At 37.1% G+C, this 26,595-nt stretch overlaps 1 protein-coding gene across 1 annotated transcript; it reads left to right on the forward strand.

Annotated features, from left to right (window-relative positions):
• Positions 1-4,910: 4,910 nt before the first annotated feature.
• On the forward strand, positions 4,911-26,223 carry LOC139444035 (homeobox protein unc-42-like). Its single transcript, XM_071224939.1, has 4 exons — positions 4,911-5,049; positions 12,018-12,307; positions 25,152-25,475; positions 26,097-26,223. Exons 1-4 carry the CDS (start codon positions 4,911-4,913, stop codon positions 26,205-26,207), a joined length of 864 nt encoding a protein of 287 aa, XP_071081040.1. The 3' UTR covers positions 26,208-26,223.
• Positions 26,224-26,595: the final 372 nt, after the last annotated feature.

A 26,595-nucleotide genomic window follows, 5' to 3' on the forward strand; every position in this document is an offset into this window, starting at 1 on the left:
TACCTGGGGCATAAGTTGACATTTTTAGATTCAATTTCTTCGTCCCTTTTCTGACATAATGTTTCAACAAGTTTCCTCCTTTCTGTCCTTTGTGCTTGAGCTTGTGCCCCTCCCCCTGACAGGCCCGTCTTTGCTCGCTCTGTCACAACAGTTTTACGTCAGTATGTTCTTGGCCTTCTCCTTCTCTTCCCTGCTGGTGTCCATCTCAGGACAACCCTTGGTAATGAGTCTTGTGAAATTCTGAAGACATGTCCGAGGCCCAGTGTCCTAAGCATCTTGATGGTAGAGGTTGGGCATAAGTATATGGATTGATACAGTAGACGAGTACCTTGGGCATAAGTAGACTGTTACATTAAGAATGGTATGCCAAGGACATACATAGTCGGAAGGATAAGAAACCGGGAATCCTGTATTCTGCACGTTCTAAAACTGAAGATGAAGAAATATCGTCTCTTGCCACACAAATGGATCCACCTGTAAATATGTTGGTGCAGATGTTGCCAGTGTGAGCATGTCCCGTAATGCGGCAACCGCGTCATTTGTATGACTATTTACAAACACGACAATGGGGTTTATGGAGGAGAAAACTGAGATTGTAATCTGGTCATAATAAAAATGTCAGGAATTTGAAATCATGGGACTCCATAAACAAATACCCAAGTAAGGGCATATTTAGAAGAAGAAAACATAGTCACTTCATATCACATGTCATTAACGTGATTTGCCTAGAGTGAGTGTGAGAAACTATTTCTTATTTTTAATAATGAAGTTTAAAGTTCAGGTACAATTTAGTGTCGTATACTAAGAAAATATGAGCTAAATGACGCATATATCTCACAGTGGCAGTGTTTCAGAAGGAAAACAATATTTGTGCATGTGACAATGGACCGTTATAATTATGGCTTGCCTTGAAGAAGTTATATCAACATTTATATATCAAGTTATATGGACATTTCTATATTCCCAATTGTTTCCAAGCCTAACATCATGGGCACATTGAGAAGAACTCCAGCGTTTGCAAATATAAATGTGTCCCAAATATGGACAAAACGATTTATGAAAAAATAATATATTTATTCAATTTAGAATAAATGTATTTGTTTACACCAGCTTTGAAAGTCGCGTTCCGTTTCGCTCGTGTCCTCGATCTACATTATCTATATTATTTCCGATACTTATATTTTAATGTGTCAATGAAAATGAGAAATTTGAAATGCAACCCTACTCACTCACTCATCCATCCTGATATATTAATATTTCAGAACTATACATATGATATCAACTATCTCAAACACTTCCAAGCCACACCCTCAATGATTTCTCGAGGCGACTGAACAAATTTCACATTTGTTCATAGCCGTTCAAATAATTTCACAATGTCATCTAAGTGGCTTCAGCATACACATCCTGGACACTTTGACAACAGCGAACGGTAGTGCCGACAACCTATCTATCACGTCTCCGTCATATCTGCTCTCAACACAGTCTGTACATCTAGGTAATTAATCCTATTCGGTTCAGTGCCGATTCCATCAGCCCTACGCGTGCTGCAAATACAAGTCGCGTGTCACAGTTTAGCCGGGCGATATTGAGAGGGTAATTTGTTCCTGATAGTGAGATTTGTTGACAGTTATCCTTTAAACCGCTTTCGGTGTTGTGTATCTGTGTGGTTTAAATTCCCTGAAAACAACCATAGGGCATGTAGAACGCGTGGATAGAAAATTGGAAAGAATGTACTTTGATTTGTTTGTGGCGATAGTATTTGTTACATTCGGGGGAGACAGTAATTTGGAGTGAGTTTGACTGTAACTGTGAAATAACATTACTGTTGTATTATCGAGCTGAAATGGAACCGTTACTTTCATCTTGCCGTTCAACATTGTTTTCCTGTCATTTAATGTATTTTAAAAGAATGATTTTACATTTTAGATTGTTGGCAATTCTATGATTTGTTAAATAAATTTTATATTCAATTATATGAAGTGAAAAATATGCGAATACTTCATTTCCAAATACAGTATGAGAACTCTTTAAATGTTCCACCACATTTAGTTTCTTCATAATCATTTGCGAAATTCTTCCTGCAATCGACATGAAAAGGGTTTTGTCGCTTTCATTTAACATTTGGATATGTCTTCTTTGGCACTGTTTTCACACATATCTACCGAAAAAGATTCCATAGGGCGTAAAATGCAAAAAAGTGACATAAAATTATATGAATGGATCACTGAAAATCAGTGATGACACCAAGTGTTCGCGAAATGGGTAGGTGTGTCAAGCTTCACCGTTAGCACCCGTCACTCACGCAATGTTATAATATTAAACTACAGTAAACTACGGTTATAACGAACTTACGGATATAACGAACTTACTTTTTTGGTTCCGACTATTTGCTGTAGTTATGCTGTATATATGCTCATTACGAACTACGGTTATAACGAACTAAAATTAGTAGTCCCTTTGAGTTCGTTTTAACCGTACTTTACTGTAATATACATATGGCATAATATGCTAACAGTTAATTTTAGTTACATTTTCTAAAATGAAATTATATACTGCGTGGACAAAAAAAAACTTCTACAAGTCCTTGGTACTCACAGTAGTAGTAGTAGTAGTAGTAGTAGTAGTAGTAGTAGTAGTAGTAGTAGTAGTAGAAGTAGTAGTAGTAGAAGAAGTAGTAGTATAAATAGTTGAAATAATAATGAAATTTATTTAAGAAACGTTATCATCACCAATTATCGTTGTTAGTTAAATCACCCCTTTACCGCCGTTGTCGTAGTTGTAGTAGTACAGTAGAAGTTGCTGTCGTGCAACTGCTCGTGACTGAATTTGGAACAATGTCTGGCATTAAATGTACAACTGAAATTAAAGTAGAGACAAAATCGTTATCACGAAAAAGTCAATAAAAGTGTTTAGAGCAGTAAAAACCTGAAATGTCATAGACGAATTAGTTGAATGTGCAACCTGATCACGAAGCTGTCGACTAGTATGTATGTATTTAAGCATGTATATCATTTTTTGTACACATTCAACATCCTGAAATATTGTTTAAAAATATAATTTTGGAAAGTAAATGTGTCACTTTGTTTAATGTCATTGTATATTAGGTCAACGAAATACGTTTAAACTAAACTGGCAGAAATTCTGCAAAGACAAATGATTTTAAAAATTAACGTAACACTTATACTCAGGCAAAGTGAACACAGAGATCACATTAAAAATGTATTTGCTTAAGAATTGTTCTCAGAATAAATTAGTTCCTTGAGAACGAGTGTGTTAATAACCCAAGGCCCAGTGCAACTGTGAGCGGCCACATAACGCGCGGGATGGCGACAACGCTGCCAGGGTAGTTCCAGTAGTAAGACACACATGCCTGGAGATGGATCAATGAGGACGATAGCCCTGGTGTTAATAACTGTGATCTATCCCAGCAAGTCAGATGATACTGCCCGTGCTACTTCCCGACTCTGTCAGTCATTGTGGCAACTACTTCAGCTAAGATAAAGTCGAGGGTCCAGAATCAGATAGAATCATGATACCTGACGACGTAATTTGATACCTCAATATTAGATTATTACAATTCATATTGATATTCATATGTCATCTGTAGATTGTTAACATCTAGAATTATCTTTTAGTCTTCGTTTTACATTGTGTATAGTACTGTCGTCAAAGTGTGGAAATTCACGTCTAACGTTGTTCCAGGAATACATGACACTTTTTTCTGGATACCAACTTCATTTTCATTCAAAACAAGTTACTATCCATAAAAAGTGTCATGTATTCATGTTCTCCCATCTTCTAACTGCCTATCAAAGACTTTCTTTTGTTGTTCCAATTTTGCTTGATTAATCCGAAACAGACGGCAGTCGCTCTCACCTATGAAACCAAAGTTGACAGATTCTTTCTGAAAGAGTAAAATAGTTATTATTCAATCATTGTTACATGTATTTTGTGACTAGACATGATCATCACAAATACTATATGTACAAATACTATATTTTTGATACGACTGATGCTTGACTTAAATATACATTTAGATATCATGTTCTTTTCAAACATTTTTTTATGCAGCAACTAAAAGTACTTAAGAAGTCTCAAACATGTAGTCGAATGTTTTTACTTGTCGTTAGACCAAATGGAAATATTTTTTTTAGATGTATGTACTTTAAGGATAAATATTTAGAGTTTTAATAAGAAATATATTTATTTGCCATTCAGCAATGTTATTTAAATATATAGAAAGAAATGCTTTACATTACTGTATTTTCAATGAATTAAATAGAAAGTTGTCGTTCATGTATTTATTATGGTTATTAGTTCCTAAGCATCGAGACTCGGGTCTAACATTTCCATTTTATGAAATACTTTGCATGCATATCATCTCCCTCTTTTTATGAAAAAATAAACTTTTCTTTAGTAAGTTGCTTCCGAGGACAGGGTCTGAATTTGAGCTCTTAACTTTTTAGCTTTTAATACAGAGCAGGCCCAAGGCTATGCGAATCTTTTTTCTCGTGTTGTGACAGTTGGTAATATCACGGGACCCAATTTTCAGGCGGTAATTAAGGTCCATTTACGGCCCTAACATTCCCTTATTGATTCTACGGTTACATCTCGCACAGAAAAGGAGCTTTGGGAATTCCAGATTCACTACCGAACACCGCGGCACCGCCTACATTGTTAGCAAACCATAGGAGCCTAAAACCAACCAATCAAAAGCGAGAACGGCTCATAGTCGCGTGCGACGAATCATTGGCACTATTGTTGAATTCTGATTGGTTGTGAGCGTGCGGCATTTCGGCGCACGACAAGAGGCGGTATAAATGTACGTGAAAGTAAATTACATTAGTCAGTTTAATTTTTTCACAGATCCCCCCTTCAGCTGAACAGGTCTGAAATATCGGAGGAAAATGTCGGCCTTAACAGAAGAGCAAAGAGTCCCTACCGCTGACGACCGCGACAAGAGAAAGTGCGACGATTTCACCAGTCTGTACTCTATGGACGCCGCGGCAGCCGTTACCACCCCCCGGTCTCTCCCCGACCCCACAGGTAGGTCCCACAATAAACAAATCACTTTTGTTGCTCTATCCGTGTTAATTTCTCAAACAAAAAATTACAGCTGAGCGCGATGAAAATCGGATTTTAATAATTGGCTTAGCTATTGTGAGCGTCCGACCTAATCGAATAGATTGAATGTTATCAAATACCTGGCTTCGGAGAAACGCTTAATGAATGTAACATAATATACTTGTTTAAGTAATTTCATTTTACACTAGTGACGATACAATTTCAAAGTGATATTTAATTATTGATGAAAATCACACACAATTTCTATCTCCTCCGGTATTTCTACGTGCAACTTGTAGAAGATGGGAGAACCAATAATTTCTGTCTTCCGAATACGGACATATTTCTATACGAGGTAATATTCAAATTTATTTTTTCTCCTTCAAAATTCTTTAAATTTATACCATTATTCGATTCCGGGTTGTCGACAGCTTTGAAATGTCATTGTATCAGTTCAATTTCAAGTTTTATCTCAGCGTTCGGTAAATCGTTGAGTTATTTTTTAAGAAATGTTTCGCGACACATTCTGAAATTAGTTTTACCATTTGGATGCAAAACAGTCGCCGTGTAGAGATCGTGCAACTGCGTGGAGATAAAACATTATATTTAGCTCTGATCCCAGCCCTCTCTTTAGTATTCCGAGAGGTCTCAATACGGAAGCTAGGTATGTGGATATTTTGTATGCGTACATCTTCTCTCTTATAACGTTATACATTGATGCTTAGAGGTTGTTACATTAGGCATTGTGTGACTTTCATTTTCAGCTGTATTCAATTTCATATGACTGGAATACAATTTGGAACCTTTTTACTGATTGTGTATTACATTTGTGTGTGTTTATGTTGTGTTCCGTGTTTCTAGAAAAACAATCAAGTTCATACTATTTGCTTATTCATCAAATTCTATGGTTTCGCCGATACAAATTCACCTCGTCGGACTTTTATTCAACATGACTTAAATACCATTTTGAATCCTCTTCTGATTGTGTGTTCTAGGTGTGTATTCGTATTACAAAACCAGCAGGTTCATAGCACAGGGTTCTATAAATTCGTTTTGCAGATTTTCTACAATAATGTGAATACCCCGCCATCAGTCATTCTCATAAGAAATGTGTATGAAGAAAATGATGACTTGTTTAAATTTATTTTCAGAAAATATTTGTTCTATTTACAAGAATGCTTATATATATTTAAAAATATAATTTTCATATAGAAATAAATGTTAAAAATCATCACTTCGACACGTATTTTTCGTCTCGAAATTTATCAAATGTTTCTCTTGGTTGCGAATTTTCGTTTGTGTTTTGGTGCATACTCACGTGTGGCTATGTTTCCGAGTCCGATATGAATTGGTTCACACAAAGTTATATTTCTAACACTTTGTCATTGGTTGCAATAAAACTATTTATATTTAGAGAGAGATTTAGGTTCTTAAAGAATTTTGTAAATTTTCACGAAAATGTCAATAACTGGACTTTTTTCCTTTTTCTATTATTATCATCTTCCGCATTATCATAATAACAGACGGGTGGAGACGTGCTGTTTTTATGTTGCTAATTTCAATAAAGATGAAGACAGACTTGCCTTCTGGGGTTCAAATTCATTATTCTTTTTAATGCGACGGTTCGATACAGATGCTAGAAACATTTTGAACTGTCCTTTTGAATGAATAAAGGGGTTGAAATCCACAAGTCGGTGCTGTCTTCATTCATACCGTCGGTACAAATTCTAGAATGCCACTTAAAAATATCATAGGACCTAGTATACGATTCAATGATTGCCATTTTTCGATTTATCAATATCTTAAACTTAACATTATTTTACTTTCAATATTTTATCCGACGGACATTTACCGAGAGTATTGGAAATACGGGAAAGAAACATTCGAAAAATATTATTAATGTGGAATACAAATTCTCTGATACACAATAATATTGAGGACCGTACGACAATGAAGACAGTTTCCAATAAATTCTGAACCTTAGCTATAAGTGCATTATTATCAAAACATTGGAACCTTTGTAAACGGTTTGCGAGTGGAGAGCTTAACAACCAAACCATACATTCCAGATATCCCATGTTTATCACGGCTTGTATAACTGCTCGGTGACATAATGATACGAAAATATACAAACTTCTCCTTGAAAATTCCCCTACCAGCCATTCAGGTATTATCCCGTCGTTTCTAATTAACGAGGAGGTTTGGCGTATGACAGTCAGGGAAAGTCGCAAGTCGCTCGTAAGACCTCTTTACCACCAGCTAACAAACAAAACGGTCGCGCGTGCTGCTCGGGGGTCGCACGCGTTCGTGTAAGCTGAGAGGGGATAAGGAGTGTGTGGGTGGGGTCGGGAGGGGAGGGGGACCCCTCGGGGTGTGACACACGTTGGGAGAGTGATGTTAGCGGAAATGACTCTATCACTTTTGTATTGTTGTATGTTTGTGAAGTGTTGACAAGTATAACTAGTTAGTTTCAAGAGCTCTTCGCTGCCATGTTGGAGAGCGGGATAGTGTCCGAGAGATGATGCAAGATGCATCTGTTTACACCTCAGTGTGAGACTGCGTGCCAATATTACCGCCATGATATAATGTGTCATCTTATATATTATTAGATTTAAGTGTCAAAGGGTTTCTTGGTTGCGTTACCCCTAATTATCTAGATTCCTCTTGTAAAGTTGTTATTGCCAGAGATTTAGTGACAGTTTCACGTGTTTGAACCATTGTTCAGAAATATGTTATAATGTATAATCCATGTCTGTACATGTTATTATTGTTTCGTATGCATTAATTTCTTTATAGTACCTTAAACTGAATGCAATACAATATTTACATGTTACGTACAAATTACGAATATAGCGAACACGCAGGAAAATTATTTAATGAGAAGTTGGAGGATGAAAAAGAAAATTCATGTGTAATCTGTTCAGTATTCATGTCGTTTTCGGGTAGAATTTGAATAGTTGATGCGCATATTACAAGCGCCGGTAATAACTTACATGCTTATTACGTATTTAGTTAAAATATTTAAGAGTAAAGAGACAAAACAATTCTTCGATCCTGAGATATCTGGGATGACATTACTAAAACATTACCAATTCGCATTGAAATCTATTTTGTTTTCTTTTTTTACAACTAAGTATGATACTTTAGGATGTTTTTCAATTTGAATCTACAGTTAAAAGTAATTAAATTTAATCGAAAAAAACTTCGGTCTCATATAATTGTGGGTTTCCTATGAAAAAAACAAGGCACAATAGTATCAAATTTGTAATTTTTAAAATAATATACTTTCATTCAATATTATTGACGAGCAGTAACGGAATAGTTGTACATGTTAATTATAAACGTTGACATCGGTTAACTATTTAGAGTATGGACAATGTTGATGGAAATAGTGTTTATCTTTTGTTTTCAAATACTGGAAAACAGTGAAGATAACTATGACCCTGATCAAAAGCATATCACTGATATACTGATCAAGAAAATAAAGCAAAGAAAAACTGCTCTCATAAAATATCACAACCTTCTTAGAATGGATTTTGCAATTTTGGGCTTGCAGGTTTCATTACTGAAGTTAGTAAATGAAAAGAGAGAGAGAGATTTTGGAGACCTGGCTAATTTGCATTTGTAAATTCAATGCCAATATTCACGTTGTGGTAAGCTTGGTTAAAAAGATAAATAGTATGAAATCAAAGTTTATATGTTTTTCAAATTTTGCATGTTCTACTGCAACATTTTCGTGTCGATAGTGATCCGTTTTCCAAGAATAAAGACATGATATACTTAATTAGACAATGTCTAATAATAATAATAATAATAATAATAAAAATAATAATAATAATAATGCGACAAAGACCTTTTCATAGTCATAAGAAATCTCTGTTTATTGTACAATTCCGACAAAATCAAATAGTGCCAAAATATCACTACCGATGCAGCACAAGTATATTAGTTTAAAAAACCAAGACACGTTGAAGGTTGGATTGATATGGATTTCAACATACTTTTTACGCTTTCAAATGCAACGTACAGATTCCAGTGCCTTCATTGCGTCAGTAGTTTCTGTACCGACACGTAGCACTGAAGAGAGAGAAAAGAAGTCGAAATTCATAAGTCAACCCTTTCTTTATTGGTATTAAGGCTATTAAATATACATATATCACACTGCATTAGTAACTATATATGTGTTAATCCTGACATGTTTCCAAATATTCTACGAGTAGCCACACATAAATCTCCCTTGTCTGGACCGTGAACAGTAATTAGCCGTAAGCACATGAAAACTGTCACAAATATCACAGGCGACAAATGAGACAGATTTGATTACGGGTATTCAGTATTTGGCCTTTGTTGTGGTCATTTAGCGCTATGTGTTCGTGATGTCCAACTAGTAACAAGGTCCTGTCCCCATCTGTCACTGGGGAACAACTCGATACTGTAGCGTCGGGTAGGAAGCTTGGGGGTCGAGGTCAGAGCCCGGGGGTCGGGGAAATATATGCTCAGACAACTGAGGGCATGGTGAGAGATGCTTTAATTAAAGCGAGATGTGGAATTCATTTGTACATACTTTATGATCTAATGTAAACATTTGGGTATTTCAATTTTAGATATGTTTTATGTATCAGTGCACATATTCTTCCTCTCATTCTTCCATCCATTATAATTTTAATTTATTTGATATATTATTTGCATTTATATTTATTGTATTTATATTTCAATAATTATTAAAAATTGTGAACATATTTAATGAAAACTCATCGGATGAGTATTGCAGTAAGTAGAATATTAACGCAGTAAACAACAGTAATCGTGATAATGACTGTATCTAAGAAGTGTCAATTTGAGTTTGACTGACCACAGTATGTTGATAAATGTACCACCGGATACCGAGTGTACAACATGATGTTGACAAATATCGAAATGATCAATATGTTCAATCCTCTGGCCTATATAAAACATAAACATTTCGAAAGAAATGAATATATTTACACGTTGAAATGCAGGAAAAGAATATAATTATCGAAATGCGGTCAATCGTTTAATAGTGTTCAATCCTACAACATAGATCATAAATATATCAACAACAAAATATTATTGAAATTTGTTAACGCGTTGAAGAGTAAAATATATCAGTAAAGGGATATAATTATCATACCCTTGTTTGTCGTGACGTGACAGTGCACATGTCGGACTATACTACTGCACGACAGCGGAGATCATGATATGGTCGCTGTTTATACACACCTATATGTGAAATGCCGTTTCTTGACCCAGTCAGAGTGTGGGGTACCTGGTATCCTGTCTTTAAGTAAAAACGTTTTACTAAAAACTACCTATTATATCCATGATGGTGGTTAGTACAAATTATACATTTTCCATACTTCTGTTAAATTAATATTAAAATTATTAATACATTCGGGGGGAATTATGCCTTGTTATTTTCGTTATCTCGAATAGACGGATGCATAAATATGCGCATTTATTTGTGACATAGATAGCTAAATAATAGTTTAAGTACATCGAACAGAACATAATTAATTGGTTATGTGACAGCGAACATATTCCAAACAATGAAGTTGTCAATTTATGTAGTTCTTGTTCTGTTCATGGGTGAGTGAGTAAGATTTTACGCCGCAATATTCCAGCAACATCACCAAGTATAGGCACTCCGTGAATACTACCTTTTGAGTTGAGAACCAAATGTTTCGACACATTATCACCGAATCATGATAGATTTCTTCAGAGTATTGGGCAACTCTTCAACACAATTCATTCAAAGTAGGTCCTCTTTATATACGAATAGTTTTGATATTTAGCTAATAACATAAGAGTTCGCATCTATATAGGATATGACTTTTACAATGATAATTGAATGTATTTGTTTACCAGATATTTCATGATATAATTGTTATTATAGTTATTTTCATTCATGTAATAATATAATAATTAGGAGAACAAAATCTGTTCTAAGTGGCACTTGTGATGTAGTGTAAAGCGTTGGTCATAACCAGATTTGTTTAATCCGGACTGCTGTCTAAACCGGACTTAAATCCCGTCTCCGCTACATCTTCTTGTTGTGTTTACAGTTATATTACAAATAGTGTAATGCATCTCGCTTTTATTCAGCTTTGTGAACAGAATCTAATCACTTTCTGACAACTCAATAATCCCCCTGTTACATTATTTACAGTTATAGGACATTTGCACGGATTGAGACACTGAAAAAAAGTAAAAAAGACATTGTATGATTTCTGCATGAAGCAATGTTCTGCCACAACGTCTAGTGATTACATAATGCGTGTTCACAGAGTATAGCCTACCTTCGAGGTAGTCACCACTGACCATTGAGATATACGCCGTTAATCTTCACAGAACGTTAGTGTGGGTACGATCGTTATATCTTTTCAGGGAAGTGGAGGGGGTGCTAGGATCTTCAAAATAACATTATCTATGCGTAATAAATTCATCAAACAACCTTTTATCACCATAAGTGACATGTTTTGTATGACTATGATATAAATATAAGCGACAAAATCCTTTTAAAAATCGGAAGAAAAATCTACTAAAAGTAGAGTTCATTTCACGCTTCCGACTATATCATAAGCATGTGTTCATGAATCAATATCAAATGATACCGAGTGTTCGCGGAAAAGTGAGCGTATCCAGCTCCACCGTCGGCGCCCTTCACAAACACATGCAAAGGGACAGGAACACAAGGACAAGTCGAAATAGGGAATTTCATCATTCATTATTTTTGTCACTGATGCGTCAAATTTGGAGATATCCTTCAAATAATATATACTCACGTGCTACCGCTTTGTAAGAAGGTCGTGATCGTTATTTTGAACATTCAACATATTTGAAGTTAATACGTGTCACGCATAGGAGTGAATGAGTATGGTTTTACGCCGCTAACTATATACTTATCAGCTAACCTTTGCCAATGAACGCAGGCCATTATTCGCTTTCAGGGCAGGAGGGTGCCTTCAAGAAGCTCAAACCAGAAAGCAGCTCGCCGGGCATCTCGCCCCTCTCCTCGTCATCCACAGGGTCAGGGCCTTCAGGGGGACATAACCCATCTGCAGCCACATGCCCAACTCCCGCGAGACGACGTCACCGAACGACCTTCACCCAGGAGCAGCTAAGAGAACTGGAAACGGCGTTCTCCAAAAGCCACTACCCTGATATATATTGTAGAGAAGAACTGGCAAGAATCACCAAGCTAAATGAGGCAAGAATTCAGGTAAGCATTAAAATATAGTGCGTATTATTTTAAGTGTATACGGTATTTTGGTTTTAACATGCAAATGCACAATGAGCAATGGAACTACTGCTTGATACATTCTTCATCAATTTCAATAGAAAATAATTATGGTGACTTTAAACTAAATGATACTTGTTGATAGAATAGCAGGAGTCTTATAAGGTGCCGGGATGTTTGTGCAATGTGGCTTGCGTCCTTAGGGTGGGCAAAAATCGTATGATCGTGGCTTCGAATCCTAGATTAGCAATCATATGATCTCTAGGTTTGTCAGCACTGGGTTTCATCAAAGTGGTAAACGTTTCAGACCTGCATTATTTTGGGCTTTCCTCTAACATGAGATGATGCATAGTATATATATAATGAAATACTGTCAAACGTCGTTAAACACAATTCACTCACTCACTCAGATACACTTAATTCAAACTGGGCTTTCAAAATTAAATGATCACCAATGTATCTTTTTATTGAAACGAAGCTGGAGCATAAAGAACAGCTGCTTAAGAGATGTTCGACGATGTTGTAGCTCTATTGTTTAGAATGTGAGTGTATCAATCCTTTGTTTGTTTGTCTGTTGTTTAACGCCGCATTCGGCAATATTCAAGCTATAAGACGGCGATCTGTAAGTAATCACGTCTGGACCAGACAATCCAGTGATTGACATCACGAGCATCGATTTACGCAACAATCCTTCACTTGTTTAAAGAGAAACACAGAATTATATGTCCACGCAGGTTCTATTGTGATGAACCGTGATAATAATAAATTAAAGCGACAAAATCATTTCCAGATTCATAAGAAAGCTCTGCTGAAAGCAAAATCCATTGTACGCTTCCGACTGCATCATGAGCATGTGTTCACGTATCGCTATGACATAGCAATGATGCTAGGTGTTTGCGAAACGGTGCTCGTTTTCGGCCCCACCTGTGACATCCGTCACAAACACTAGCAAAGACCAGTCAATTGTTCACCTGAAAAAGAAACACGTGAAAATATATAAGTCAAAATAGGTTTTTGCATCAGACATGCATTATTTTATCACTGATGCGTCAATTTGGAAGTGTTCTCCACGTATCTACCATAAAACTATTTGAAAGATTTACTCAGTGAAGAGATAAATGGAGACAGTTAACAAGCAGACAATGTCCATAGCATCATGTTTGTTAAATGCAGATGCACACCGACTTCAGTATGCAAATATAATAACAGATGGTGATAGTGTTGAATTTGCAGTAACTTAAGTCTTCATGTTTAGAAACTATGAATTATTGTTATATGCTGATAACCATGCATTGTTCTCAAAATCTCATATTATACGTTAAACACTATATGCATTAAGAGACACGAAAAAGGATGTTTAAGTACAATTCTTCAAAAAGGATGTTTATGCTACATTCATCAAACAGTATGTTTTTGTAGAACTACGATAGTTTCATCAAATACATTTCAAACTAATGTCTTCTACATTTTAGTTTCCTGAATCTTCTTCCATTTTGATACTTTACACCTTTTTGACACGGTATCAAATGTCACATTTAAATCAAGTCATTTAGAAGGCGTTATTCAATTCACCCAGTAACTAGATTCATGTCCGAAAAATAAGGCGAACCTATTTTCATATGATGTGTGTATAAATAAATAGTTAGTACTTAATCCCCCAAAACCCAGACCAAAGACTAGGACACATTTGCAGGATCAGCCATGTTAACCACAAGTGCCGTACCAAGTAACTTCCACACAGCCGTGCCGTACCAAAAGTCTTTCACTTTATCATCACTGTCCTGCTTTCTGCACAAACCCGGATTTATTTCAGTGATTTGCCCCGAGCGCCATCTTAATATTCCTCTATATTAAACACCAGTAATGTATCCTGAGTTTTCGATGGCAGTCATTAATGGCACTTAAGCCTGGTATATTAACAATAATGTAATCATCAACGACCTCTTCTGGGCCATTGCACTGTTTTTATTACCAGCTACCCACCTAGTTCTACCTTGGGGGGTTTCTCTTAACGAGGGTTTATTCTGTTGTAGAGGATTCCTTCACTCTCGTGGCCCATATCTGTCCCTAGCCGTGTCCGATACCTGATGCGGTGGCATAATCCCCATTTCCTAAACCTAAATCCGACGCCATTTTCTTGAAAGGTTAATACGGATTACAGGAATTAAACTTGAGATTTCATGCCAGTCTTGCTCTTTCATGTAATGCATTTGAGTTTTTTCTGGTTGAAATGTGAAAAACGATGTCGCTGACAGGGTTTCATTGCGAGTTAAGTTTCCGTAGGACCAGGGAATGTACTAATTTCAAGACTTTCATGTGAAACACTGGAACGTTGTGTTCTGCTAGACTTGACTTCCGTGTAACTGGACAGATATTATTTGGCATTGAATGTGATAACTCACACATATCAAGGCGAATTCATAAACATATGATTTCAAATATACATATCTAATTACTAACCTCTGGATTATGTCTCCAACACATGTTTAGTCAGATACACAGCTTAAGTTTCTTGAATTGCACATACTTTTTTAAGCATAGATATCGCAAGAATTAGCCTCAAGGTACTTCCAGCAGATATTTAATAGACATAAATAAAAATAGACTAATGCGTGCTTCCACACTACTGAATGTCGTGTAGGGCGGTGTGGTGGATCTAACGCTTCATTCACGCTGTTTCAGTCCTATGTAAGGAAATTGAGCTTCTCCCGAAACACAAGATGAAAGTTCCCCCCTCCCCCCATTTGTCAGACGCTTTAAAATGCCACTGTTGAGTTCTCACTCTATCCAGTGCTTGTTACCCAAGTGGTAAAATAGATTCGTCCCGATACTCCATTTGTCAGAGACCCCATGCCCCATGCGAATATTTATAGATATCATATTCAAATGAAAAGAGTTTCATTGTCTTTCATTTGCTTTAAAAGCCACATAAATAATTCACCACGGTTTAATGTACTACTACATCAAGATAGCACCGTGGAACCGATTATTAGAGTCAATCCAATTTCTGTAGATGTCTTAATGACGCATCACCAGTGAACACATAATCTCTAAATCGGGTCATTCTACAGAAAATGGCAAAACGATGTCAGTACCTAAAACATGCTAGGTCCTTTCACATCTGTGTTTCAACACTATCATTAGGGTGTATTGCGTCATAAAAACACATTTTTTTTGTTGATTCTGTTTTTCATTTCGGATGTTTTTCGTTCAAAGATTGTTTTCCTTTAAACGCATTTTTCTATTTATTTCATATAAAACAATAAACCTTAATATTATAAAATTTGTGACGTATTCACCTTGGTTTGTCCTGTCGTATTGAGTATATAATCAAGGTCTATACTAGCAAATAACTGCAAATGACAGCAGAACCTGTTCTCAGATCAATTCTAACAAATTAAGATTTATATGGAAATGAAATTTGATGTTGATGTTCACCCTTCACATTTCACTATTTTTATCAGTTAATATCGTGCAAACGCCCCGCCGAGCATGGGCGTTCTATATGCCTATGTAAGGCGTGTGTGAAAACGGTATTCGTTATTACTGTACCGGTACTATTCCTTTTCTGACATCACTGAATTAATCAGGATGAAATGAATTATTCATAAGCTCGTGTTCTTTTGCATTTTTTCGTTACATGTTTGAATCCCCAAACATTTTACTGTTCTGTCTTTTCTTCTTGTGTATATATATATATATATATATCTTCTTATTCTGGAAGTTGAAAGAATAATTTGAAAAATATATTAAAACATGTATCACAAAAAGTACAATAAACATGTAATATGTAAGTAGATATGCAATCAAACGGTATAACCATTCAATAATGTTAACGCATTTCATTACAAAACTACCAATAGGAGTATTTTCTCAAGAGAAAGGTCTCCATCTAGTTCAACTCTTAACGTCACCATTAAAGTAAAATTTTGTCAAAGAAAGAAATCAAAATATGTAATTAATTTGTTTTTGTCTCGGAGGAACAAGGACGCGGGGAGACTATTTTCACGCAGACACGGCAGATCATGACAATAATCCTTCGTCTTTTACTTAAGCCTATTACAAAACCCATCCCACCGTGAGGTAACGGGATACACCTGGTGCAACCTTGGTGTACAGTTTCATGAGATTTGAAAAAGAGGCATATAGGTAGCGACAGGTGCCATTAAAAGTGGTCGGAGAATTTGAAACTTCGACGTGTTAGCTAAGTCTAAGGATTTGAAGTGTCAAAAGTTTTTGCGCCGCGTGGCATAGTGATGCTATAAGCGCCCTAATGGGGTCTTCGGATGAATATTAATGTTGACAGATGCCGCGACTTTTAGAAAATCTTATTTACAAATCTGTATTTTTTATTCCGGAATTTCAGTCCTTGATCCTAGAAGCAGACAGAAGAGGAGTTTGACTTCTCGTAATAAAATTAGACCATGGAATCCCTCCTCTCTTTCTCGTGTCCAAACGCTACGGGTAGCTGTAGTCGTACTGACCCCACTCAATTTAAGATATTCTCCCGACTTTGTGTTATAAATTCGATTACTGTTCAAGGCTTTGACTGCTCGCGCTGTTTTACTGTAGAAGCGATTGGTTACGAGATTGTCAATAAATTTGAACATGTTGTTAGATTAAAGAACGTCAGTAGACAATCATTTGATTTGTAAGGCGATGAGTGATTGTCATTGTGATCAGTCTGCGTCGACACAGTTGGTAAAACATCTTATGTTAACTTCTTTATGTATACAGACTATTTGTAAGAGAGAAAAAGCTATAAATAAATGTGAGAATCAACATGTTCATAAAATTACAGGCATTAATTCGCATCAACCTAATTTACGATAATATAACATTTTGTTCAATTAACCGTTCAGCACGTTCGTCAAATAATTTTGAAACATTCACAAATAAGTACGATCTTTTTAACCATAATAGAAGTTTTAATGTACAAGAAAAAAGTAAAAATACAAAAAAATATTTTTCTTGATAGAAGCTACAATGTTTACTAAAATGAATGTGGTTTTTTTATTAAGAATTGTTGAAAAGGATTACAATGTACCCTGTATCCCGTTTTCAAAGCTGTCAATTCCAACTGCAAAAATAGACAAATTATATCCGGTATGAAAGTATTGACAGAAGGGGAGGCATCGTCCTTGGCGTCTATCATATTCCTCAAAGAGACATCCCCCTCAATTAGAGACGATGAAGAGAGTCCCGTTTCATAGCGTATCCCCTCGCGGTACCCCCTGCCGGGCGTTCCAGGCCTAACTGTATGGCAGATGGGGAGATGGTAAGGAGGGGAGAAGTCATGTGTGAGGGCCATTGTCTTAAACACATCTTCCAGGCTGGTGGCGAATAGCTGTAAGGTGCGCTGCCTTAAGTACGGTGCTCTAAACATCGAGGTACTAATTACAAAGGAGGCCTAACATCCGACTGTGCCGCCGAGGTGGACAGTCTGTCGGCTCTATTAATGGTGCCAAGGTAACAGACCGCTGTCTTTGGTCCGGCTGACCGTTGTCTGATCGTGGAATCAATCCAGATTGTCCTGTTGTTCAATATTTGGTTCATTGAATGAAATTGTTAGATTTCTTCACGTCTCCTGTCTGTGTATATAGATTCATGGCAAGTGAATCAATGCTTGCATTTGTTTAATGTCCGGACAATCAAGATTTCCTAAGTATCTCAATTCCAAGAAACATGCTGTTTATCCGAAATATTTAAATTATTGGGAAATTATTCTTTTTAATTCTTTCACATTGTCTTTACCTTTAACTTCTTGTCTTTTCAACGTTGGCTTAATGAACGTTTTAACTGAAACCTCTGTTTAATAAATAACCATAAAGAGGACAAATTAAAATATATTAAACTATGGTGAAGATAAAATCTGATTATGTTATGACTTTCACGGCCACCTAATGGTCAGCATGGTGCTGTTATGTCTATGTTGAAAATATATAAATTTAATATTAATATGAATTACATACCAGTAATCTTAAAGGATATTTGTTTATGAAAAGTTAATGACTATTTGACACAACCTTCAAACCCGAGACTGACAAGAAAATGTTAAAAAAACATTGAATGAATATTATCTCGATAATAAAAAATAGTATTCGTATCTAAACTATCACACAGAAGGTCAGCTACATCACCATGTGCACACTAAATATTAAGAAAAGTGTATTTGTAATTTTGTTTTCATTGTTAACATTATTTCTATTGGTAAGTGTTAACCAAGGTAAATAATTTCAGATACCAGAGAAGTTGCATTTATTATATATCAGAGCTTGGGAACACAAGTATACATATCTATTTAGCTCCAATTGATGTCATGTATGTTAATATGGTCAATGCACGTTAAATGAATAAGTCCGTTTGTGCCAAGTTTTACAAATTGTAACTATTGCTATCATACTTTTTTTAAATAACTATATTAGACTGTATTTAATTGACGAGGCATATAACGGTATATCAAAGTGGCACGTTAATGTAATGACATAGCGGAAAGGGTCAAGACGCAACATGGTCAAGTGCAAAGGTCACTCTGTCCTTAATGACAACTTAAACGCCGACAAGATCAAAGAAATGTCCAGTTACTTTAACGATGAAAATGCACCGTTAACAAGACACACAACAGTAAACAAATATCGCCCCATTGCTACAAATTAATTAAGCTACAGACACTTGGCATATGCCATGGCGTTCTGGGGCCATATTTGGGACTACGCTATTTGCGCCTATTATCTATCAGATCAGCGATTAACGCCAGAGACTGGTTTCTTGTGGAACCCCTTTTAATCACTTTCCACGGTAGGGTGGATGAGGAATTAAAGTAGCACTGGGAACATTCTAGTTAATAGAGAGAGGAGTTTGGGGGGGACTCGTTATCGTCAATTAAAAGTCATCGTGGGTTGGCTGTGACTTGCCGGCTCTGAGTGTAAGCCACTGAGGTACTTGGATGTCCTTGGATGAAAGGGGGGACCTGGTGGGAATTCACGGGCTCTCCTTCTTGCTGAGCATCCGTCTGTTGTCCTGGTAAACTTAGAGAAAAAGATTAACGATAACAACAAGGTGTAATTACTGCTGAGATGATTGGTAAAAAGTGTGAAGTTGGGGAGGCAAGGAGATGGCCTCTGGCCATATTTGTTCATGAAAAAAAAGCGCTCGAACAATTTCGATTGTTTTGCATGACGGGTTTTTGACACTCTTAATCCTTGGAGGACTGCTGGTTTAGAGTTACAGATGGCCTTTAATAGTTCTTTAGCTTATGGGTGGGAGTCGTGGTTTTTACATGTCCGACACTCCAAAATGAACCCCGTAGAACAACTGTCGAAAAATTTGATTTGTTATCTTCAAACTTCACAAATACTGTGGTCCCCCGTGCGCTTGACGTTAAACGAAGGCAATCTAATAAGAGAATTTTCAGAATTGAACTGTTTGTGTGATGGAGAGGTCGCCATTAGCGACATTTGTTTTCTCATGATTTGGAACTGATGTTTTCTTATTTTATAAATTAGGCTAATCTGATAAGCGTATTTTCCAATTTGTTTTTCCTGTTAAGCGAATTTTATGTAACCCGATTAATTCATAATACTAAGCAAACACAATCCATGTAAAAAGAAATCGATGGATACGTTAAATCACATAAATGTGAAGCGAAAACGTTTTACCTTTCATTTAAGTGTGTTCTTTATGTTTATTTATTTTTCAATATGAAATAAATTTATTGACGTAAACACCGTAAGATATAGACGTCCAATTCACCAGGCGCGGTAGCATAGCCTGCATTCGCTCGGCACGCCGAAGACCCGGGTTCGATTCCCCACATGGGTACAATGTGTGAAGCCCATTCCTGGTGTCCCCCGTCGTGATATTGCTGAAATATTTCTTTTCTGAAACCGCGTAAAACCATACTCACTCACTCCAATTCATCGACAGGATATGTATAGAAACAGAAGATTGTAATTTTTATATTTTATTAAGTTGATGAAAGTTATCTCATACCTTTACTAATGATAGATGACAGCAGCCATAGCAACTGTTCCCAAAATACCTTGAATTGCTTTTGAAATTATTAATTCTTGTCATAGCTATGTTGATAACTTCTTTACGTGTCGCAAAAGGATTTTACTTGAATCTAGAAATATCCTTTATTCTTTTTAGTTAGAACCATCCACACAGACCAATGTTTTGTAAAAGCATATGGCATTGTCTGGAAACAGTTCTTCATATATGTCTTGATTCCAGGGTAAAGGTGGAGTGTATATGACACAAATCGTAAACGTATAAAACTCGGAAGATAGTGAACATTAAAAATTAAATAATTGGTATAAATAGGTCGTGTTTTGCAGAAAGTATATAAATGCACATCTATTCGCGCAGGAGGGTTACAATTATGTTATTTGCATGTTATTGGTCACGTAATATTTTTTCTGTCGTTCAAACATGCGTTTAAAATAAATATTAAAACTTTTAAGCATTCGTGAACTATAAGTTTCAAGCCTGTTGACTTATAGCAATTAGTCTATATTCATGGAACAGTCACTTAGGTATTAAACAGTTTCAAAACTTGACAAGTAACTCCTCTGAAACATAATGAAAACGGCAACGAACCAAATTTGGAAACGAAATCTAACATTTATATTTTCACCATGCTCCAAACTAGTTAAAACTAAGTTAGTACAGTACACAATAAATCGAAATAAATAAACCCACCTACTTAAGTCACGACTCTGTAATTTAAAGCAAACTGTTAATACTTTAAAATTCAATTTTGAATTTAAATTCAAGGTTTAAAACTAGCGCAGTATCGCTTCCTGCATACCGGAATTTCTTCCGACGACCCTATTACTTTAAACTTATTCAAAATTGACGCGTAACATTTTTTTGCCCCCAGGAAAATTGTGAGTTCCTGAGCGCCCTAAGCAAGTCCTTGGTCGAAATGCGAAAGAAATGAGCAAGTTGTTTTTTGGAGTTTATCGATCGAAACGTATTTTTCGACGTTTTTTTAATTCAAGCTGGACCAAGAAGCATCGACGAAATCATTACGAACACGTCATATGGAGTGAAAGAATAGCGTTATAAAACACGCAGCAAATTGAACTTAAATTCAGAATCGTTTGAGGATTTAGTTCCTGAAAGAAACAAATTGGATTTCATCCTGACATATTCTTCGATATCTTTAAGCACACCGATAGTTAATACTTTAACGTTTCTTTGTTGTAAAATTCTTGTGAGTGATGCTCCGTGTAAAAAAGGGCACGACACGTCAAACAATTTTAAGTTTAATGGAAAGTTCACTATTACGTCTTATTTCATCTCCTACAGTTAACAAGAAATGACGAAAACCAACATTATTGAAAAAATGTTTCTACTTATTTTTTACATTAGAAATAAGTCTGATTGTTTGTTTTATCAAGAGGGACATCAATGACTTTGTTTTGGTTCTTTGTGGAATACAAATTTAATGCGGTTTCAGTTTTTAGAAAATATTTTTTTTAAGAGTTAAAATCATCTGGATAGATGTTTTAGGAATGAATGTACATAATACCTACATTTACTGTCATTATTTGTTATCCTTTCCACATGTGTTATTTATCATTTCAAATTTGTACATTTGTTCATAATGAAGATTCATAAGTGCAAAAATTCAGTTCCTTTCAAATGAACCAGCGACGACGATCACAGTTCCGAACGCAAACCACGAAATCCCCAACCGCACATTATAAGTGATACATTTTGGACACTAAGTGGTGTCATTGCCAGGTCTTCGTCTGTATGGGCGTGGTTAGAAAGGCGAACTCTGTACCCAATAGATAATAACTTATGAACCTTAACGGCAAATAATATTAATTATATCCGTGGTATTCAATCATCCCATTTTTATTCTTGTTCTTGTTGGAAGTTGATCTTGTACATCTGTGAGAACCCTTAATGATTTTCCCGAAATAAACCGGTAATGATTTTCACAAATCAATCCACACAAACACGGCCTAGATTGACATCTGGCTGTGAACAAGGTATATAAGCGCTTGGCCGGCTTCCTGTATGTGACTGCTAACCTATGGTGTCGGGGGGCAGATTTGCCATCATCAAACGAGACGAATATAATATAAATCAGCATCATTTTTCGGCTGCCAGGTCGAAGGATCAATAGTCCCCGTATCCATGATAAATCTTATTTATCTTTTATGTCGTCTACCACACGAGACTAAAACAATTTACACCGATCCGACCCTAACAATTCGCCAAAATTAATTCCATAACAAGCGCGGTAGGTGCAGTCAATTGCAAAATGTTTAAATGAGTTTGTGAGCATTTAGATTCTAACGAAGTTGGCATCGCCTCTATGTGATAGTATTTGGCAATCCTGATGCTTTGGGGGAAGTAGAAATTGGATTTCGCAAATGACGAACACTTGCTCTTCTCGTACGACTCTGGTCGATGGAGGGGGAATTTTGCACACAGAGCGTCGAAGCAGTGCCACGATCTTCAAAGACTTTTCCATTAGCGACTTTGTCAATTTTCATTACGCCCGAGGTTCTCAGGAGACGGCGAAGGCGATGAGAGGAATACATTATGACTTCAGCTTCCACCGCGATGAGCTACCACCCCTCGCCAAGGTACTTCTAATTCAATGCGAGTGTTGTGCTTCATAAAGCTTGCAAATTTCTGTCTTCGGGCGACTGTGTGTCCAATTCTCCGATGACACAACACGCGAGACCTGGTCGCGCCCCTGCCTTCAACATCTCTTCTGCACGCGGGCCAAGTCCCAAGCCGTCTGCTCGAGATCCACAACTATCGTCTGCTTGCCTCTTAAAGTCGCGATGGATTGCTGTTTTGGCGGGGAATGGCTCAAATGGGCTCTCTGTTTACTTAATGGCCACGTATCGATCAGTGTATAGGAATGTGAAAGTAGGACCATAAACATCTGCTTAGATTAATTAATATCAAATAAATTGCAACCGGTATGAACCGCACGTCTGTACGGCAGTTAATTTTTGGCACGTGCTCACACGTGGAGCGTGTCCCGAGGTCTATCGACCGGCTTGTGGGCAGGTGTAGATTGGTCATAGTTATCGCTCATAATAGAGCTATTTACAAAGGACGTTAATTGAAGAGCTGAATAGACACCCAAATGACTAGGAAACATCAATTTCGAACATAATTCGATTACTAAGACATTTCAAGATTTCCAAAGAGCTGAAAAGAGGCGACTTCCACGAAATGGCGTGGATGAGGCGAGATGAATCTCTCATGCAATGGTCCATTATTCGTAGACGGTGAGTTTCCCGAGAAGGGCTGAGTCTGTTCACAGATCACGCTACGTCCCCTGACCCAAGGAGCGCACTAACCCACCCTTCTGACCGGGGCAGTCTCGCGTGGAGTAGCGGCAACTCCACAATAATGCAAATCAATACCGAGGACTTTAACCAAGTTGTCTGAAACTGCTTGCTTGTGGAATCAATGGACCCCCCTCTGACATCCCGAGCCTGAATCATAGCTGCTCCATGTCCTATTAGCAACACTTCTGCTTCTGTTTGTGGTGTGGGGAGCATGGCGTTAGCCCTTTGGACTTCTGACCAGAAGCATGAATTGTTTGCAATCAGACTGCCACCTCCCCGAGCTAGTCAATATATGTGGTCTGTTCATCAGTATCGTCATGCGTGAGTCGCACTCTTAGTGACAAAAAGTGAAAACAAAGACCTGTTTTTGCTGCCAGTTGTGTCCATTATCAGATGACAGATTTGATGTTGTTGATGTTTTATATTAAAGACGATTCATCTTATGGCTGCTGGTATTGATTTTGTCTTTACATCCTCCAGACATCAAAACACAACAGTGATACATTTTTTGCAACAGCCAGTGTTCTCGGAGCTTTGATGGCTCAGTGACATTTTCCCTGCGCAATATAGACATAATTCTTATGACATGGAATACATTCAGAAAATGTCACAGGAAATTATATTAACAACGTTGACATTCCGCAGATGGTCATCACGAAAATAAATTATCACTTCAAAAACATCAGTGTTTTCATTTGCTTTCTGAAGTTTGTTTCGTTTGCTTGTTTACTTTTTGTTTGTTAGTGTGTTTGTTGGTGTTTAACGCCTCACTCAGCAATATTCAAGCTATATGATGGCGGTCTGTAAAGAATCGAATCTGGACCAGACAATCCAATGATTGACATTAGTAGAGATCTACACAAACGGGATACAATGACATGCAGCAACCAAGTCATTGAGCCTGCTAATGCTGTTAGTTGCTGAAGACTATTATCACATGGTTCATTTCTCTATATTTGACGTAACATATATAAAATATCACCATGTAGTTGTCGTGTATGAATTTAAACGTTCTTTCTGTGTTAAGCCAAAACAAGGTGAGGTGAAATGTGTGTGTGTGTGTGTGTGTGTGTGCGCGCGCGATCGGGCCAAAACAAAGAAAGGGAAATGGTCCTCATCGTTGTGCGAGTCATTCCTTTTTTTCACGGTTCCGCCATTTCAGCCAATTATTATTTTCTGCGCTTTAGATTTTAGTCTTTAATTAGAGTTATGTTTCATTGTTGGAATTAAATACTCACTCTTTTTTTAGTGTCTCTGGTTGTCGTCTTTCATAGAAAAATGCCTTGCCATATTTATCATGTGGAATTGATGAGAAACATTTTTGTGGCCTTATTGGGATAATTGTTAAATGCCAGTTCGATATCAATCATAACCTTCCAGTTTCCGGTCAAATTTAAAAGTGATGTAGGTCTGAATGACTCGCATCAAACTTGCTGTAACTGTCAATTTGCCCGAGTCTAGTTTTCCTTTAACACGTTTGGGGTTTTTTTCAGGTGTGGTTCCAGAACCGACGTGCTAAATATCGCAAACAGGAGAAACAGCTGGCCAAGTCACTGTCGCCTGTCATCCCCACCTGCAACGGCATGATGCGTAACATCTACCCCACCAACACCCGCCCCTACGCCTACCCCAGCCCAGCCAACGTCAACATGAACACCATGACTCGCTACCCTCAGATGAACTCAGGGTACTCACCCGCCATGGCCCAGTTCTCGTCGATGGGCTCCATGCCCAGTTCCAACATGGCGTCCATGACCATGCCAAGACAGGTGCAGCAGTTCCCCATGGCCACCGACTACAACCTTGTCAGCCAGATGGTAAGCACCACTGTATTGAGACATCATCAACTATGCACGTTAAACGTAAAGAACCGACCATTTGATTTACTGAGGGAGCTACACTTTTCCAGTAATTCCTCAAACCGTTTCCCAAGATAAAATCCCTTCATGGTTAATTACATTTATATCTGCGTGCGTGCATGTGTGCGTGCGTGCCCGAGTGTGTGTTTGTATTGTTTTGCCAAAGCTTTTTGGAAAGAATTCAGATTATCGTAACCTAACGTTAAAATAGCTGCTTTCTCCGTGTTGTCATTTTAATGTATTCATTTTAAGTTAATTTTGGGATAAATACTACTCAGGTTATATTTACAAGATAAATACTAGAGAAGTTTGGAAACACCCGATTTTGTCACATGAATATAGTTAATCTAGATTCAGCAAGTGTTCTCTAACTTCTTTTGAGTAGTATATAATATACAATCCCATTGACCATATGCCTCAATGAAATATGTTTAAAAACAAGCAATGATTTGTGAATAGAGAATCAACATTGTCCATCAAAGGTATTCTCAAATACGAACCATTCCAATAACCTCGAATGGGAGGATGTATTTCTGTGATGTCCACCTCTTTTACTCACGTGTGAAGGCTTTGTTTCAGGAAAATCCTGAAGAGGATTGGTACAACAAAAGTCTGACAGCTCTGCGCATGAACAACACACATCCGGGTGCCCTGTCTAACTCAGTGCTACAGTACCAAGCCCAAGTTTAGTTAGCGGCCATCTTGAATTCCCACAGACAATCATAACTGACGTTGGTGTTTGTGTAACACGTGCCAAATACAGTGCGGTATTGGATAGTGCTGTTGGGGTATACCCTTGTCTCACAACCACCGATACGATCTTCCAGACAACAACGTATTGATGAACCTACCTTTTTCATCCAGTTCACCCAAGAATGTAATGACGAGCATGATGCTTTCGATTCAAAGACGTTTTCATACAAGTATCATTATACTCATCCTCGATAATACAGGGTATTATACTTCATACTGTTAAGATAAATGCCCTGGATCCATTCGTCACCATAGCTTCGTTTCAGAAGTGACGTCACCATTGCAATCTATATTATCACTAACGAAGCACATAGTCTCTTCCGCT

Source organism: Haliotis cracherodii, unplaced genomic scaffold (assembly GCF_022045235.1).
Source record: "Haliotis cracherodii isolate W230 unplaced genomic scaffold, xgHalCrac1.p SCAF_5, whole genome shotgun sequence".
In the NCBI taxonomy this organism is placed as follows: Eukaryota; Metazoa; Mollusca; class Gastropoda; order Lepetellida; family Haliotidae; genus Haliotis; species Haliotis cracherodii.

What these genes read in the sequence shown, in the direction of transcription:
- LOC139444035 (XM_071224939.1), top strand. Translation starts at nt 4,911, where the DNA reads ATGTCGGCCTTAACAGAAGAGCAAAGAGTCCCTACCGCTGACGACCGC. An exon ending in TAAATGAGGCAAGAATTCAG is followed by an intron (nt 12,308 to 25,151) that starts GTAAGCATTAAA and finishes GGTTTTTTTCAG; the next exon opens with GTGTGGTTCCAGAACCGACG. An exon ending in ACAACCTTGTCAGCCAGATG is followed by an intron (nt 25,476 to 26,096) that starts GTAAGCACCACT and finishes GCTTTGTTTCAG; the next exon opens with GAAAATCCTGAAGAGGATTG.